The 15,293-nt window shown below is 25.4% G+C and overlaps 1 protein-coding gene across 1 annotated transcript; it reads left to right on the top strand.

Annotated features, from left to right (window-relative positions):
• Nucleotides 1-10,215: 10,215 nt before the first annotated feature.
• On the top strand, nucleotides 10,216-13,740 carry LOC145831198 (large ribosomal subunit protein eL22-like). The gene is made up of 4 exons (XM_082938332.1): nucleotides 10,216-10,259; nucleotides 10,371-10,478; nucleotides 12,635-12,756; nucleotides 13,538-13,740. The coding sequence occupies exons 1-4, from the start codon at nucleotides 10,251-10,253 to the stop codon at nucleotides 13,677-13,679; spliced, it is 381 nt and encodes a 126-aa protein (XP_082794458.1). The 5' UTR covers nucleotides 10,216-10,250; the 3' UTR covers nucleotides 13,680-13,740.
• Nucleotides 13,741-15,293: the final 1,553 nt, after the last annotated feature.

Raw genomic sequence — 15,293 nt, 5'->3', positions numbered from 1 at the left:
AAATTGTATGTACTTGTTTAACTTAGTTGATGTTTAAATCGGAATAGCATACATGATGTTTTTTTTAATAACTGGTTTTAAAAATTCACTCGCTGAAAATTGGTAAAAAATGTTGTATATTTTTTAAAAATACAAGTGGCTTACTAATATATGTTTTTGGTATTTTAGCATACCATATAATATTTTAAAAGCAACGTATTTGATGTTTATAAGTATTAAACTAGTTTTAACATTTTCTTTAATTTGCAAAGCTAAATTTTCTATAAATTTCACTAGAATTACTGGTTTTTTTAATAGAATACATACTTTTTTTCATCTCTCTTTAGCTGTCATGTTTTATCTAGGTAACAAAGTGAACAATTTTTTACTATGCTAAAACATGTATATATATATATATATATATATATATATATATATATATACCACAGATGTTCTTGTGCTAAAACTTTATTTCAACTAACGGCGTTTCACTGCTCTCAAATAAATTCAAGAACAGATCTACGGAGTCTATAAAATATTAACACACATTAGAAAAAAAGCAGAAAAAGCATGTATAATTATGTATAGTGTTTATGTAGGTAGTAACTATAAATGAACTTTTTGGTTTAATAACAAAGTTTGGGATAAAAACATAAAATTATAAAATTGTCGACAAAAAATAAAAATTTAATAAAAGTAGGCACTAACCTCAAAAAGCTCTAAGAATAGGCAAATTTTTAAAAATAAAAATTAAATTGAGTTGTGCAGAAATGTTACGTCATAATAAATTTAACAAATTGATCAATAATTTATACAGCCTAAAAACATAAAGTATTAAGCTTGCAAGTGTATGTAATTGTAATGTGAGTGTTATGAAATAAATTAGTACATAAGTAGACAGAGTTATTTAAAGTAGAATCGTCGCTTGTGGGGACAAATATTCGATAAATCTTGCCGCTTATTCAGAAGTAGGTCTTTATCTTCTGCTGCAATTACTGCTCTTTCTGTATTGCAAGTTGGGCAAGTTCTACTTACTCCGTTGGATGCATGTTTGATCTTTGAAACAATACTCCACTCCATGTTTGGCCTTTTACCGTACCTGTGAAAAAAGCTCCAGACATAATCCGATAAACGCGTGCTTTGTTTTTTATTTATACTTTTAAAAGTATGTTTATGGTTAGCATATCTATCCTTGAAACTACCTGCTGTACTTCCGGTATAAATTTTATCTGGGCCCTTACTTTCAACTTTAACTTAATAAATTACATTTTTAATTTAACAATTACCTTTTAATGGGCAGTTATCTTTGTTTAATTTACGGCAATTACAATGTTTTAGGCATATTACTTAACTTATTACTATTAGGGTTAGTTGGTTTTGAATATTTGTTTACAGTTTTATTGTTATGCATTTTGCTTATACTTTTAGCGCTATTATCACTTACTTGTTCTAAGTTTTCTTTTATCATTTTAGAAATACTTCTAGTTATACGTTGATTATTATAATCTACACTATTATTAGTACTATTGATATGGATATTTTCATTATCATTAATATTAAAGTTATCATTACAGCTTATATCTTTAATGTTTAAAGTTTTAATATGTTTTACATTATTTTTACCATAATTAAAGTTTTTACTATTAGGATTATCATTATTATTACTGTTATTATTACTATTATTAAGATTATTATTTTTATTATTACTGTTATTATTAATATGATTAGTATAATTAGAAATATTGTACATATCTACGTTATTACTAACTTTATTACTAGAATTATTATTTGTATTAGCTTTGATATGTCTATTTTTAAAGTATGAAATTACTGTTTTGTTGTGCGATTGTATTAAAGTTTTAACATTACTCATGCAACTATAAGAAATTTTAACTGTCTTTCTATTAAAAATTTTTTTTTCAAAGTGGCTTTCGGGGAAGTGTTTATCGACTAGCTTTAAAAATTCTTTACCTCAGTTTATATTAACTGAAGAGCAATATGGAGGATTATACCACATTATATGTCGGTAAACGCGGTTTTTTGCGTTTTTTATATACATCTAATTTTTCATACTTTAATTTACATTTAAAACCTCGATTTTTTAATTCATTTTCGTACGGTGCTTTTATTTCGTTAAATATCTTTTCATTCGAAGAGAGGGTACTTAAACATTTTTGTGTCATTACCGGGAGGCATTTTTTTACATGATAAGGGTGGTCAGAATTAATATTAATAAAGTTTAATAAAGAATTCGGTTTACGGTACGGACGGTAAGTATTATTAGATAAATTTAAAGTAACATCTAAAAAATTCGTTATTTGCACTCCTATTTCTAAATTTATTTTAAAACCGATATCAGACATCAATCTAAACGTTGACTTTTTCATTTTTTTCGTAAACAAGAGGTTTTGAAAGATCAATGACACCGAGTCCATCATCTCTATACAATCCACAATTATCAAAAATACTTTTGAGTTTATCTAGGATGTATAACCCTACAAGATCGCATACCTCCGCTCCATAAAAACTACCCATTGGTATATCAAAAAAATTATCGGTATCGTTTTTCTTCCATACATCATCACCCGAAAAAAGCAAAGAGTCACACGAATGGAATATAATGTCTGTATCTGATTTATTAAAATCAGAAAATTGGGATGCATAATCAAGTGCGTTAATTAAGTGCGCTTTTAATTTAAACTTTAATACAATCGCACAACAAAACAGTAATTTCAAACTTTAAAAATAGACATATCAAAGCTATGTTACCGTCTTGAATTTAAATAACAATATTAATTTCCTATTTAATCCTAGAGCAAAAAAAAAAAACCAAAACTTAAACAGACTTGTTTATTTGTATAACAAGCTCGAGGACCACTATTATATTTTTTTCAAATGATATGATAATAAATGAAGTTGTTGTTAGTAGCAAAATTAATCTCTTTGCAGACAACACAAACATTTTAGCCATTCTGGTTCAATTTGAAAACTCTTTATATATTATTTACCTTTGGTAAAAGATAGAAGATTAAATTCAAGTCTTAGTAAATGACAGGTTTCTAAATGTTCAATATATGCGGTTACTTCTACTTTTAACTTTGTATTAAACAATATAAGCTTTTGTTCTAAGATTTTAAAGTTTTAGTAACAAAAATTTAAAATGAAACCACCATACTAATTACGTTTATTAAATTTTATCAACTATGTTATTTCAAGTTTCATATCTACTAATATTATCATTCTTAAGAAGTTGTATTTCGTATAAATTCGTCTTAAATTTGAATACAAGAAGTCAATCTGGTCTCCCTATTTAGAAAAATATTTATTGACCATCTATAACCTCTTTAATAAAAATACAAAATAGTGTCTAACCGCTGCATTATTTCTTGTATATTATACATTGAAGACTAATAAAACTTAAAGTTTATTCTTCAGAATACAAAAAACTTAAATTTTTCTCAATTATTTTTGAAACTTATTATCTACCATAACTTATAATCCATTTTTGACCCTTAAAAAAATAATTAATTAATAAGAAATAATTACAAAAAATTCATGCTGTCATAATTACAATGATGTTTGGCAAATAAATATTTTTATATCGTTCAGTTTAAATGTGGAGTTAGCTTCCAAACAAAATTAATTTTTTCAAAAAAGTTGAACAACGTTGATTTAAGTTATCTTAATTAAAATAAAGTTTGCATTAGTATAAATTATCAGTAAATTTTTGTTGATAATAAGTTGGAAGTTGATTCCAAAATTAAAGATTGTGCAATTGTGTTTAGCATATCAAACTTCGAACAATAATAGATATCAAAAATTAAGTTTTAAGTAAAACTATCTAAACATTAAATGTTGTTTTAGACAAAGTAAACTAAATTTTAATAAAAGAAGAAGTTTGTTAAAATTAATTAGTTTGAAAAAAAAAATTTATTTAAAACAATAAAAAATAAACCTACAAATCGAGTTAAAAATGATCAGGTTAAAAGTGATCGGGTCAGAAATGATCGGGTCAGAAATGATCGGGTTAGAAGTGATCGGGTCAGAAATGATCGGGTTAGAAGTGATCGGGTTAGAAATGATCGGGTTAGAAATGATCGGGTTAGAAATGATCGGGTTAGAAGTGATCGGGTTAAAAGTAATCAGGTTAGAATTGATTGGGTTAGAATTAATCGCGGATTAGAATTGATCACGGGTTAGAAATGGTATTAAACCGTATATAACAAGTAAAAAGTTTCACTATTATACCAATATTTTGATACATAGTATCCGGCGTATATTTTTTTTAATTCCTACGAGTAGAAGCAGTAATACTTTACTTACTAATTAATAACAAAATTCTTTTGTTTAAAGTAACGCTAAAAGCGTTAAATTATTAATTTAAAACATCTTAAGTTTTTGCCCATATAAACCTTTTCCTACATAATCTTCACTTAGATATAAAATATTTGTTTGCGTTGTACTTTACAACAATTGAGTTTTCCAATTCTCTTTGTCTATTTTGTAACTAAAAAACTTTATTTCTTTTAAAGCACAATATATAAAAATTACGCTTAGTTTAATGGAAATAAACTTCAAGCTAATAAGAAATTATATAACTTTTGGAAAAAAGCATAACTTTCTGAAAAACTTTAAAAAAACAGGTAAGTATTTACTATATGAATGTTGCTATTTTTTTATGATTTAACAATTTATCTCTGCTAATAATTACAAAAATATCAAAATTAAAACGGATTAGTTCAAAATGGACTATGATGCCACATTTCAATGGTATTATAATTAGCAGTACAAAATAATCTGTTTTTTATTGTCAATTAGATTTTTCATACACATACGTTATTTATAAGTTTGATGTTCAACCTAACTAAACTTATAATATTTTCAAGTCTTGTCACTTTGGCTAACGTTTATTTTACTTTTTGATAAAATTATAGCAATTTTAGATATAAGTATATAAAATAGCTAATTTTACAAGAACACTTTCTATATTAAACTGATAAACATTTATTAAGCTATAAAATTATGCACATTTCATTTAAAGAACGACTATAAAGTTATAAAAACACACCACAGAGCAGGCACAATCAACAATTTTTAATAGCAATATGAATAATTAGACCGACAACAACTATTACCAATAAAATGCACAGTAGCACATGTACTTTTTTGAGAAATTCCAATAAAATTTTGCACAAACCTTTATCTCGAGAATGAGGACCAGTTGAACCAGTTGCTGAGTGAGAAGATATTGAAGGACTTATGTATGTATGACTTGGCTCCCAGCATTTTGTTCTTTTATTGTACAAGTATTTCGGAGCATAACCATCTGAATCGAATTTCAAATCGCTTGTTGTTGGTACCGTAAATAAATTGGATTGAGGTAGTTCTCCGTATACTTGTGGAAGATAACCTCCGAATCCTTGTCGAGGAAGTTCTCCGGATCCTTGTTAAAGAAATTCTCCGGATCCTTGTTGAAGAAGTTCACCGGATCCTTGTTGAGGAAGTCTTCCGTATACTTGATAAGGAAAACCTCCAGATCCTTGTTGAGGAAAACCTATAGATTCTTGTTGAGAAAGTTTTTCGGATCTTTGTTGAGGAAGTTTTCCGGATCCTTGTTGAAGATACCCTCTAGATCCTCGTTGAAGAGTTCTTCGGAACCTTGTTGTGGAAGTTCTTCGCATCCATGTTGAAGAAGTTCTCCGGATCCTTGTTGAGAAAGTTCTCCGGATCCATGCTGCGGAAATAGTCCGGATCCTTGTTGAAGAGATTCCAGAACCTTGTTGAGAAAAACCTCCGGATCCTTGTTGAAGAAGTTCACCATGTCCTAGATGAGGAAATCTTCTTGATCTTTGTTGAGGTTGTGTTCGCCTTTTCATCGGGTCATCAGAAATGCTTTCTTTTTCATTTATTATCTGGTAAACGTTGGTCTTTTCAACGGGTTTAGAAATATTGAAAGCTACTAAGTGCTGTCTGAAAAATGAGTTTAATAAAACAAAAGTAAATTAAATAATCTTTTTTTTTTGTTTAAGCTCTGATGTTAACTTATCTAAACAAATGAGTTCTAGATTAATTGGAAAATTAATAATAAAGTTTTATTTTTAACTTTTGAATTTTTTTTTTGTAAATAAAATAAGTATGCGTTTTAGGACTATTTAAATGTGAAAATATATTCATAGTTTTGCTGGAGAATTACATTTTTTTAAATTGCTGGAGCGTTTTTTAACATCAACTCGTTTATTAAGAATTTAAAGTATATTACTATTTTAAGCATAAAACCATTATGGCTTATGTTTTATAATAGTTAAGTGAAAATGTAAAAAAAAAAACTAGATAGTTTTCTTTACAATATACTGAGTAGGTCTAGAACACGTAAAAAGAACAAATAGAAAAAAAAATATCTGTTTTAAAATCAATAAATAAGTCTACTTATTTTTCTAAGCTAGGTTTTATACAAAAAACAGTTAATCAAGGTATTTTTTAATGATAAAATATTGATAATACGCATACCTACTTTAGAACTGAATAAAAAGTCTACTTTACAACACCAAACAAAACTTTTTAAGAAAACTTATTATATATGATTTCTATGTTCAATTGTGAATGAACTGTTTTTTTCTTAACTAATAACAACTATAAAAATCTACGTCAGAAATATTACAGGAAAAAACAACAATGTTTCATTATTAATATTAAAAACATTTTTTAACAATAAAAGTATTTTGAAAACACCTTTATTTTGAAACTTTTGTCTGTTACAACTTAACTAAATTTTACTTAAAAAGCACAAATGTTTCGTTTTATACAACAATGAAAGTAGATCCACTATAAACTGAATCGGCTACGAATGTTGTGCTAAAAACACTAGTCATATACAAAGTACAAAACAATAAAAAACAAACTTTAAGACAGTTATGCAGCAAGTAGATATATAAAACTAATAAAAAATAAATGAAAAAACAAAAAAAATAGAATTTATTTTAATTCTGATATGTTTGTCTGGATTTTTTACATTAATGTTAATTACAAATCAAAAACAAAAGTTTTACAATTAAATATTATACTCCTAAATATGGTAAATAACAAAATATAAAGCTGTAATAAAGATTGTTAAGATTGTGATAACAAACTACAATAGTCAAATCTTTTAGCAATGTAGTTATAGTTTAGTATTGAACACTGTAAGTTTTTAGCTTTTTTTTCATTTTATAAGTTAAAAAGGCATAAAATTTTAATCTGTATGTAGATAAAAGTTTTTAAAACATAACAGGACAGCTGTGACGTTTTATCTTCGGAGCACATGAAAATATAATTGTTTTACAAATATTTATTATGGTATTTTTAAACAAGCTGTTCATTAATTGCTGTACAAAAAGACAGTTTTATTAACTTTTTGCCGTAACTTAAGTTGTTAAGATAACCTTCTGATTAAAAATTAAGGTAACTTTTATTTTTAAACTAGAACTTTTTTACTTTTAAATTTTTTAAATTAAGATATGAGATTGTTATTGACATATAACAAATATTTCTCATATTTTATGATAAGTAAACATTTTTTTTGTTATATTAACTACTTTTTTCATCTATCAGTAACGATTACTCATATATGTCGTTTCGTTTATTTAGATACATTTATGCTAGGAAATTGTAAAAAATTGTGTTCATTATTATTTTAAGGTTTCAACTGTATTTTTTTTTTATTGTTTTAAGATTTTAGTTGTGAAAGTTCGTTATTAATTCAAGGTTTTAATTGTAAAAGTTCCTTATATGTCGTTTCGTTTATTTAGATACATTTATGCTAGGAATTTCTAAAAAATTGTGTTCTTTATTGTTTTAAGGTTTCAACTGTAAAAGTTTGTTATTGTTTTAAGATTTTAGTACTGAATGTTCGTTATTAATTTAAGGTTTTAATTGTAAAAGTTCCTTATATGTCGTTTGTTTATCTAGATACATTTATGCTAGGAAATGCTAAAATACTGTGTCTTTTTTCAGACAAGCTGTGTTTATAAGGGGATAATACAAGTATTTTGCTGATAGAGCTGTTTATTACAAACATCAATCATACACAGATGGTTTAAGTGATGTACTGGAAGTTTGATGATAGAATTTAGCAAAAAACTGTTGTTTTTAACCTGTATTAAAATTAGATTAAAAGCTTTATATAGTTTTAAGTGTTAGATTATGTATTTTAGAATAAGTTTAATTTAAGAGTTTGATTTAGAAAAGTCAGGAAAATGTTGGTAAAAAGTCATGAAAAGTCAGGAAATTTTTCTCAGCTTGATCAGTGGCAACCATGCCATGCTTAAAAACAATAACTATCTTATATTGTAATGTAGTTTGAAAATTTAATTGTTATTACAAACCTAATAAAACGTTAAACATATTTATTTGTTTCTACTAATTGCTTCTATAACAAACCAACATTGAAATATAAAAAAAAACTGAAGCAGTTTTAGCTACTATCCAAGTTTAATTGCTATGCTACTAACAGCTATTATATTTAACAGTTATACAAAACATTTAATTTTTAAGCAACTGATTGTTTAAAATTTTGTCATATACACATTTGAGAATAAACAAAAAAAACATTTTACATTATTTTGAGTCGCAACTCTATCTAGCTGTGAAAAAATAAAGTTCTTAGCACATTCCCTGACAGAGAGAATGACTATATTAGTAGGACCAACGATAAAAATAAATACTTGTAAATTTATGTACAAATTTTTCTATTAAATTTTTAGATTAAAGATTTCTTTTGTAGTTTAACTTTATAAATACATAACATGTTATAAAATAAATTTCAAACAATTTATGACATAAAAGGATATTTTAGTTAATAAATTTTAAAGTTTTTAACTAAATTAATTTAAATTAGTTACTGGTGTTGTAAAATACCAGACATCAAACTAAACTTTTTGTTGCAGTTTGTAGTTTTGATTTAAGTGTATTGTTTTTATAGAAATTCTAATATATATACACAATCGTTTTTAATTTTAATAGCAGCTGCTTTTACTACTTTATAAAAATAATTTGTATGTGTCGAATTTTTAAACAAATATGTAGATTTTAGAGATGGTAACAAGATAGCATGATTCATAAAAAGCTTATTATTTAAGTAATTGGAAAAAAGTTAAAAAAAAAATCTAATTAAAAAATAAATACTTTTTAAGTATTATATTAGTGCTTGAACTACTTTTCATACATTTATCAACAATTTATATATGGTTTTATAACGTTGTTATTGTTCTTTTCCATTTTGATTTTACTTAGATTTTTGATCCTAAATTTTACTAATATTACCTTCTTAGTTTCCATCGTTGCTATCAGGGAATCGCCACAACTGAATCAATTTTAAAATAAGCTTGTGATAAATTAAAACTACCTTAAATTTAGTAGTTTGATCGATCTTTATGTGCTTAAAGTATACAAAAAATGCAAGACTGTTTATTTTTGATAGAAAACTAAGTTGCAACCATTGGATTTACAAAGTTCTATTTTTCGCAAACTATGGCAAGCCTGTTAAAGCACACTCAACATAACTTTGTTGATTTTTTTTTTGTTTTTTGTAGTAAAACTTAAAATTTCAATTTAATATTGTTTTTTAAAAAAGAATACTTTTTTTTGCAAGTTTAAAAGAAGTAGTTTTGTTCTTATTATTTTCAAAATAAGAAATATTAAAAAACTTAAACGATAATTGAAAAGATATGGTAACCAATAGTCACCAGAATTTTGTGATAAAATTGCCACAAAATTACTCGAGCACGACATTATAAATAAAAAGAAATAAACGTTTAAACAGTACTGTTTGTGTCTGGAATTATTGCAATTTGCTGAAACTAAAAAATTGTTAGGTAAAAAGTTATCTATTTTATTAAATTTTATTAAAAAAAAAAGAAACTAAAGAGATATCATATTACTTGATCCTCTTAAACTTAACTGCCTTAAAAAATCACTTATGTAAGCTTGTATTTTCACTTGTCATAAAGATGTTATAAAAAAAAGATTATAATGAAACTATAAATTGTTTCAGAGAAGCTTGTTTAAAAAACATGAAAATTTATTTATTTCAAAAATAGTTAAAAAAAAGTATTGTAAAATGTTTATTTGAATGGTTTTTATTTAATTATACAACTTATGTTTTGAAAATATTTGACCCTGATTTTGTTAAAACTGACTGATATTAATCTTAATGTTTCTATGTCAAAAAAGCTTAATTTTATTTTGGTGTTACAGTTAAATCTTCTGCATAATTCTGATATCAGACAAGTATCAAAATGGTTGCTGTGAGTAAAATTTATATGTTTATAAGACTAAAATTGATAAACTGAATTGAAAGAAATAGCTCAGTATAAATAACTTAGTATAAAGAAATTAAAATATAAATATTTATTCAGACCAAAGTTATGAACAAGAAGACCAAAAAGACTAAGGTCCAAGCCAAGAAATTCACTTTGGACTGCACCCACCCAGTTGAGGATGGTATCATGGATTTGGCCAACTTTGTAAGTAGTTTTATTTATCTGTAAAACTAATTGCATAATTAAATTTGTTATATGTTGAATTATTTATACTTTAATAATATTCATACATAGTAAATTTGGGTTTTAGAAGATTAAAAATATAATATTTTTCTAGTCAAATATTGTTGTTAATAGCCTAAACCACTATATTCTACTATATTTAACATTTTATTAATAGCATTTTTTTATTATGTAAAGTTCATGATGTGCATTGTCTGGTCACTCATATGCTTGAGGCTTTAAATTTTTGGAGGAATAATACTATAATCAACTCATGAGCCTAAATTTTAAAGTCAAAGCAATTAGAATCTAACAATAAAATCTTTTAAAGTCTTAGTTAAATCTTCTTTAGTAGTACCACAACTACACTTGTATTGTATTACTCCAGAGCTTTAAATTTCTACAGCCAAATTGAAAATGGAAATCATATAAATAAAACTATTATTAATTTATTAAAAGTTATGTATTATAGTGTTCACCTAGTGTTTATCTAATTTGGAAATATAAGTTAGTTCATTATTTAATACTTAATTTTCAAATTTCTTAGTCAGAATCTTTGAAAATAAGTAACTAATTAAAGTGCATATAAACTTGAATTAATAGGAAGCTTAAAATGTGTATTAAATCAAGAATTTACCTTAACTCAACTGTCACAACATGTTTATGAGAGTAAATTGTTGTAGTTTAGGATTAAAATTTAAAATTGTTCTTTATGGGTTAACAGTTACAATAGCATAACCAACAAATTAAAATATAAGAATAATTTTAAATAATTAATACCATTACCTACAACATTTACCCAGGTTCTAATCCATAAATTTATCAGCTGATCTGCTATTCAAAATATTAAGGTTTAATAATCAATGTTACAAAGATAATTCTTTTTCTTTAAATATGTCATCTGAACTTCCAACCAACATTAATTGTTGTTAAAATTTTGTTAAATAATTCAACTGCTTAAATTCAAAATATTATTATAACAAACAAGCACTTTTTTCATGAGATTATTGATTTTTTCACTCAATTTTCAAAATAATCAATGTATATCTTTTTATGTACTTGGATAATCTTCATAGTTTTATCAATTCCCCCGTGTGCTACTTCAACTTTTTCAAACACTGACCACTTGACTAATTTAAATTTATTATATACAATTAAGTTTTTAATTGAAAACATGACAAATTTTACTTATACTATTTAAGTGCCATATCAACCTTATTATGAAAGTCTAATTGAAACTAAATATATATCAATGGATCATAGACTAAATTAATCAATTCCTTGAACTTTTATTAACTTCAAGGTTAAAAAACTGAAACAGGGATTTACCAATACTATACAAACCTTACAAACCTATAATTTATTTATGTTTAAGTGCTATATCAACTAATAATAGTTGAAATAACAATGATAGAATAAGTGTTTTTAACTATTAAGTTTATAACCAGTAATAATGTATTTAAGTAATATATACGAAAAATAAAACATTACTTTCCAGTTAAATATGGTCTGTAAAAATTAAAAGGGTCATAGTTGATAAATCAAGTGATAAGTAAATGATCTTTTTATAAAAAGCATGTCTAAAAAGAATCTTGAATAAATAAGTATACAAGTTATAATTTAGTTTGAAGAGGAATCTTACCAAATTAATTAATTATTTATATTATTCAAAAATATTAGTAAAATAACTAGATCATCTTAAGTATTGTTATTGAGCATATCAGTTAAACAAATTTTTGTTAATTTTTTACTCAATTTGTATATCACCGTTTAGCGCATAATTGAGGTGTGTTTAATAACTAAATAACAGTTTAAGCCAGTTTTCAACATAATTTTCATCACCTAGTCTCAATGTTTCAAGCATATGAGACATCAATGATTTACTATTAAATTATAACTAAATATGTTTTATTATTGTCCTAAGTTTTAAGTAAATTTTTTGAATTTATTAATATTATAAATGATGATTGTTCTGTCTCGTTCGTCATAGTATTAAACATGCTGACGAAAGAACGGCCAACTGATTTAATATTAAATAAAACTAATTGTTCATCCTAATGCCGATGAATTTGTTTTTTGACATTGGAGGCTTAGGGTCACCTTCCCTAATTCACCTCCTTACAACAACTCCCACACAGACCCAGTTCCTGAAGGACCGCATCAAGGTCGAGGGAAAAGTCAACAACCTCGGATCAGCAGTGGCCGTCGAAGGCGCCAAGAACCAGATCGTTGTCAACGCCAACATTGACTTCTCCAAGAGGTGTGTAATTTTTAAAAGTTTCTCTTATTTTGATAATGAATTTTGAATATTTTGTCATACCAACATTAAACAATTGATGTATTATATTAGTATAAAGGTATAATTTGTTTTCTTATTTTCAAAATCTTTCATCATTTTAATTACTTATTAGTTAACTAATATTTAGTATAGCTAAAATTGCTAAGAAAAAAAAAAAGTCAATAACTTTCATTTATCCTATTCTGTTATGATGATTGCATAAATTTGTCAACTACTATATAAGTTTTGATTTTAAAATTCACTCTTATATAGCTAAATTAACATTTTAGTATCAAAAATTGTCGAAAATAGTATTTGTTACAAAAAGCTGATATTAATTTTCTCAAATAAAATGTATTTTAAAGCTCTATCCTAAATTTACTAGTTTTAATTTTTATGAGTATATTATTAATTAAGTATACTTAGCCATTACGATTGAATAACTTCTAATAATTATAAAATAAAAAAGTTATAAGAAATTTATACTTCCATTACAGAAGTTTTAGATTTTGTTGGTTGTGTATATATATTTTATGTGATAGTTATATTTAATAACCCTATCTTAATCTTGATTAACTGCAATTTATTTATTTTAACTGTTTTTAATTGTGCAAATAACAAATATTAAAAATGATGATTGTTCTGTCTCGTTCGTCATAGAATTTAACATGCTGACGAAAGAACGGCCAACTGATTTAATATTTACACTTAAAAATACATTCTAACTAATTTAACTTTGAACTAATGTTAATATCAACTGCAGGTACCTCAAATACCTTACCAAGAAGTACCTGAAGAAGAACAACCTCCGTGATTGGTTGAGAGTTGTCGCTTCCGCCAAGGACGTCTACGAGCTCAGATACTTCCAGATCAACAACGAGGAAGAGGAGGAAGATGACGAATAAATTTTGTTTTATTCAGTAGTTTGATCGCCTTTAGAATAAATTTCCAACCTAGACAATTTCACACTTGTTGTATTTTGTTTATTATGCTACACCTATAGATAATTTTTTAGTTTTTTGAGAATTTTAGATAATTTTGTTATATCCCCATATCTTAAATGAGTGTGTGTCTTGGTATTTGACTTCGCAACATGAAATAACTTGTTCTGAATCTATTTCTGAAATATTGATAAAAGTGATAAAAATAAAAGTATTAGTGTTAATACTTATTACATATTATTTAAAATGTAATTGGAGAACTAAATGGCCCGCCAAACATTAACTGTAGTCCTCTTTTATCATTTTTTGGCTGTAAAGAGTGCCTGTTACTTTTAAATTTCAAGAGGAGAACCTTAACTCATTTATAACAAATGTTGTCATAAATAAATTATTTTGCTGCGAGTCTAATTGCAATTACTTTGGTAGCGTTCATGGGCCGCTGTCTGTATAAAACGGGTACAGTAATTTAAATATAATGACCGAGAAGGTGCCTATAGTCTTTTTTATAAACTTATATTATTTATATATTTTTTTATTAACTTTTATATTAACTTGACACCTCATTGGGAAATGTAGCTAGACTGATTTGCAAAAAATTTTCATTATATTTGTAATTAAGTTTCTTATAAAGTTATTGTAAAATAACATTAGCAATCGCTTTTATTTAATATTAATCATTAACGAATCTAGTTATTTAAGGTAATCGTCAAATATTTCATTTATTAATAAAATATACATGAATTGTATTTGCAAAACCGAGTTTCACCCTTTAAGGGATTTTAAGTAACAGTTAAATTCTGAGAAAATAAAGGTTAAATAAAACATGAAAGATAAGTAAATTATGTTATGAGTAAAGGCTTTTAATAAACCAAATGTAAAACTTATATTAAAATAAATTTAAGTCTCAAAAATTAAGGAATAAAACCTTTTAATAACAAAGAAAAATCTATTTTATTTAGCTGAGGAAACTAGTTAAAAATTTCCGAACTTTGATTTATTTGGTCAGTTTTTTACGTCCATAGTTGATTACCGAAAACATTTATTATCTCTAAAGGATATTAAATACATTTTATAACAAAATACATGTAATTATTGTGTAGTTGTAATAATAAAACAAATATTGCGTAGTTGTAATAATAACACATAAATATTGTTATTACTATTGAAAACGGCTTAAAATAACTTATATTAGCGAAACATTTACAGGGTTGCCATAAGACCTAAAATTTGACAATTTAGGTTAAAAACAGGAGTAAAGTTAAAAACTTTACAGTTTAACATGTAAAGTAGTGAAATTTCGATTGGACTCGAAATATCTATCAAAGAAATAATATTTTTTAACATCATCAAAAAATTTTTTATTAAGAACCTATATAAAGTAGTTTTATAGTATCTTCTCAATGCTTTTATACTTTTTAACACAATGCTTAACTTTAAACCAAAAATGTGTACTTTTGTAAACTTAGAGAAAGTTTTTTAATCCTTCATTCAGAACATGGATTTATTCTATTACTCTTTAAAGCTTTCTTTTCAAAGTAAAACATCTTTAAATTAGTATTAATGTGCAATTGTAAATAC

This window comes from Thalia democratica, chromosome 3 (assembly GCF_965202585.1).
Source record: "Thalia democratica chromosome 3, ktThaDemo2.hap1.1, whole genome shotgun sequence".
NCBI lineage: Eukaryota > Metazoa > Chordata > Thaliacea > Salpida > Salpidae > Thalia > Thalia democratica.
Note: the sequence above shows the minus strand (reverse complement) of the source record. Positions and strands in the feature narration are given on the sequence as shown.

Coding starts and splice junctions, on each gene's coding strand:
- LOC145831198 (XM_082938332.1), top strand. Junction 10,479..12,634: donor TCATGGATTTGGCCAACTTT/GTAAGTAGTTTT, acceptor ACTCCCACACAG/ACCCAGTTCCTGAAGGACCG. Junction 12,757..13,537: donor AACATTGACTTCTCCAAGAG/GTGTGTAATTTT, acceptor TATCAACTGCAG/GTACCTCAAATACCTTACCA.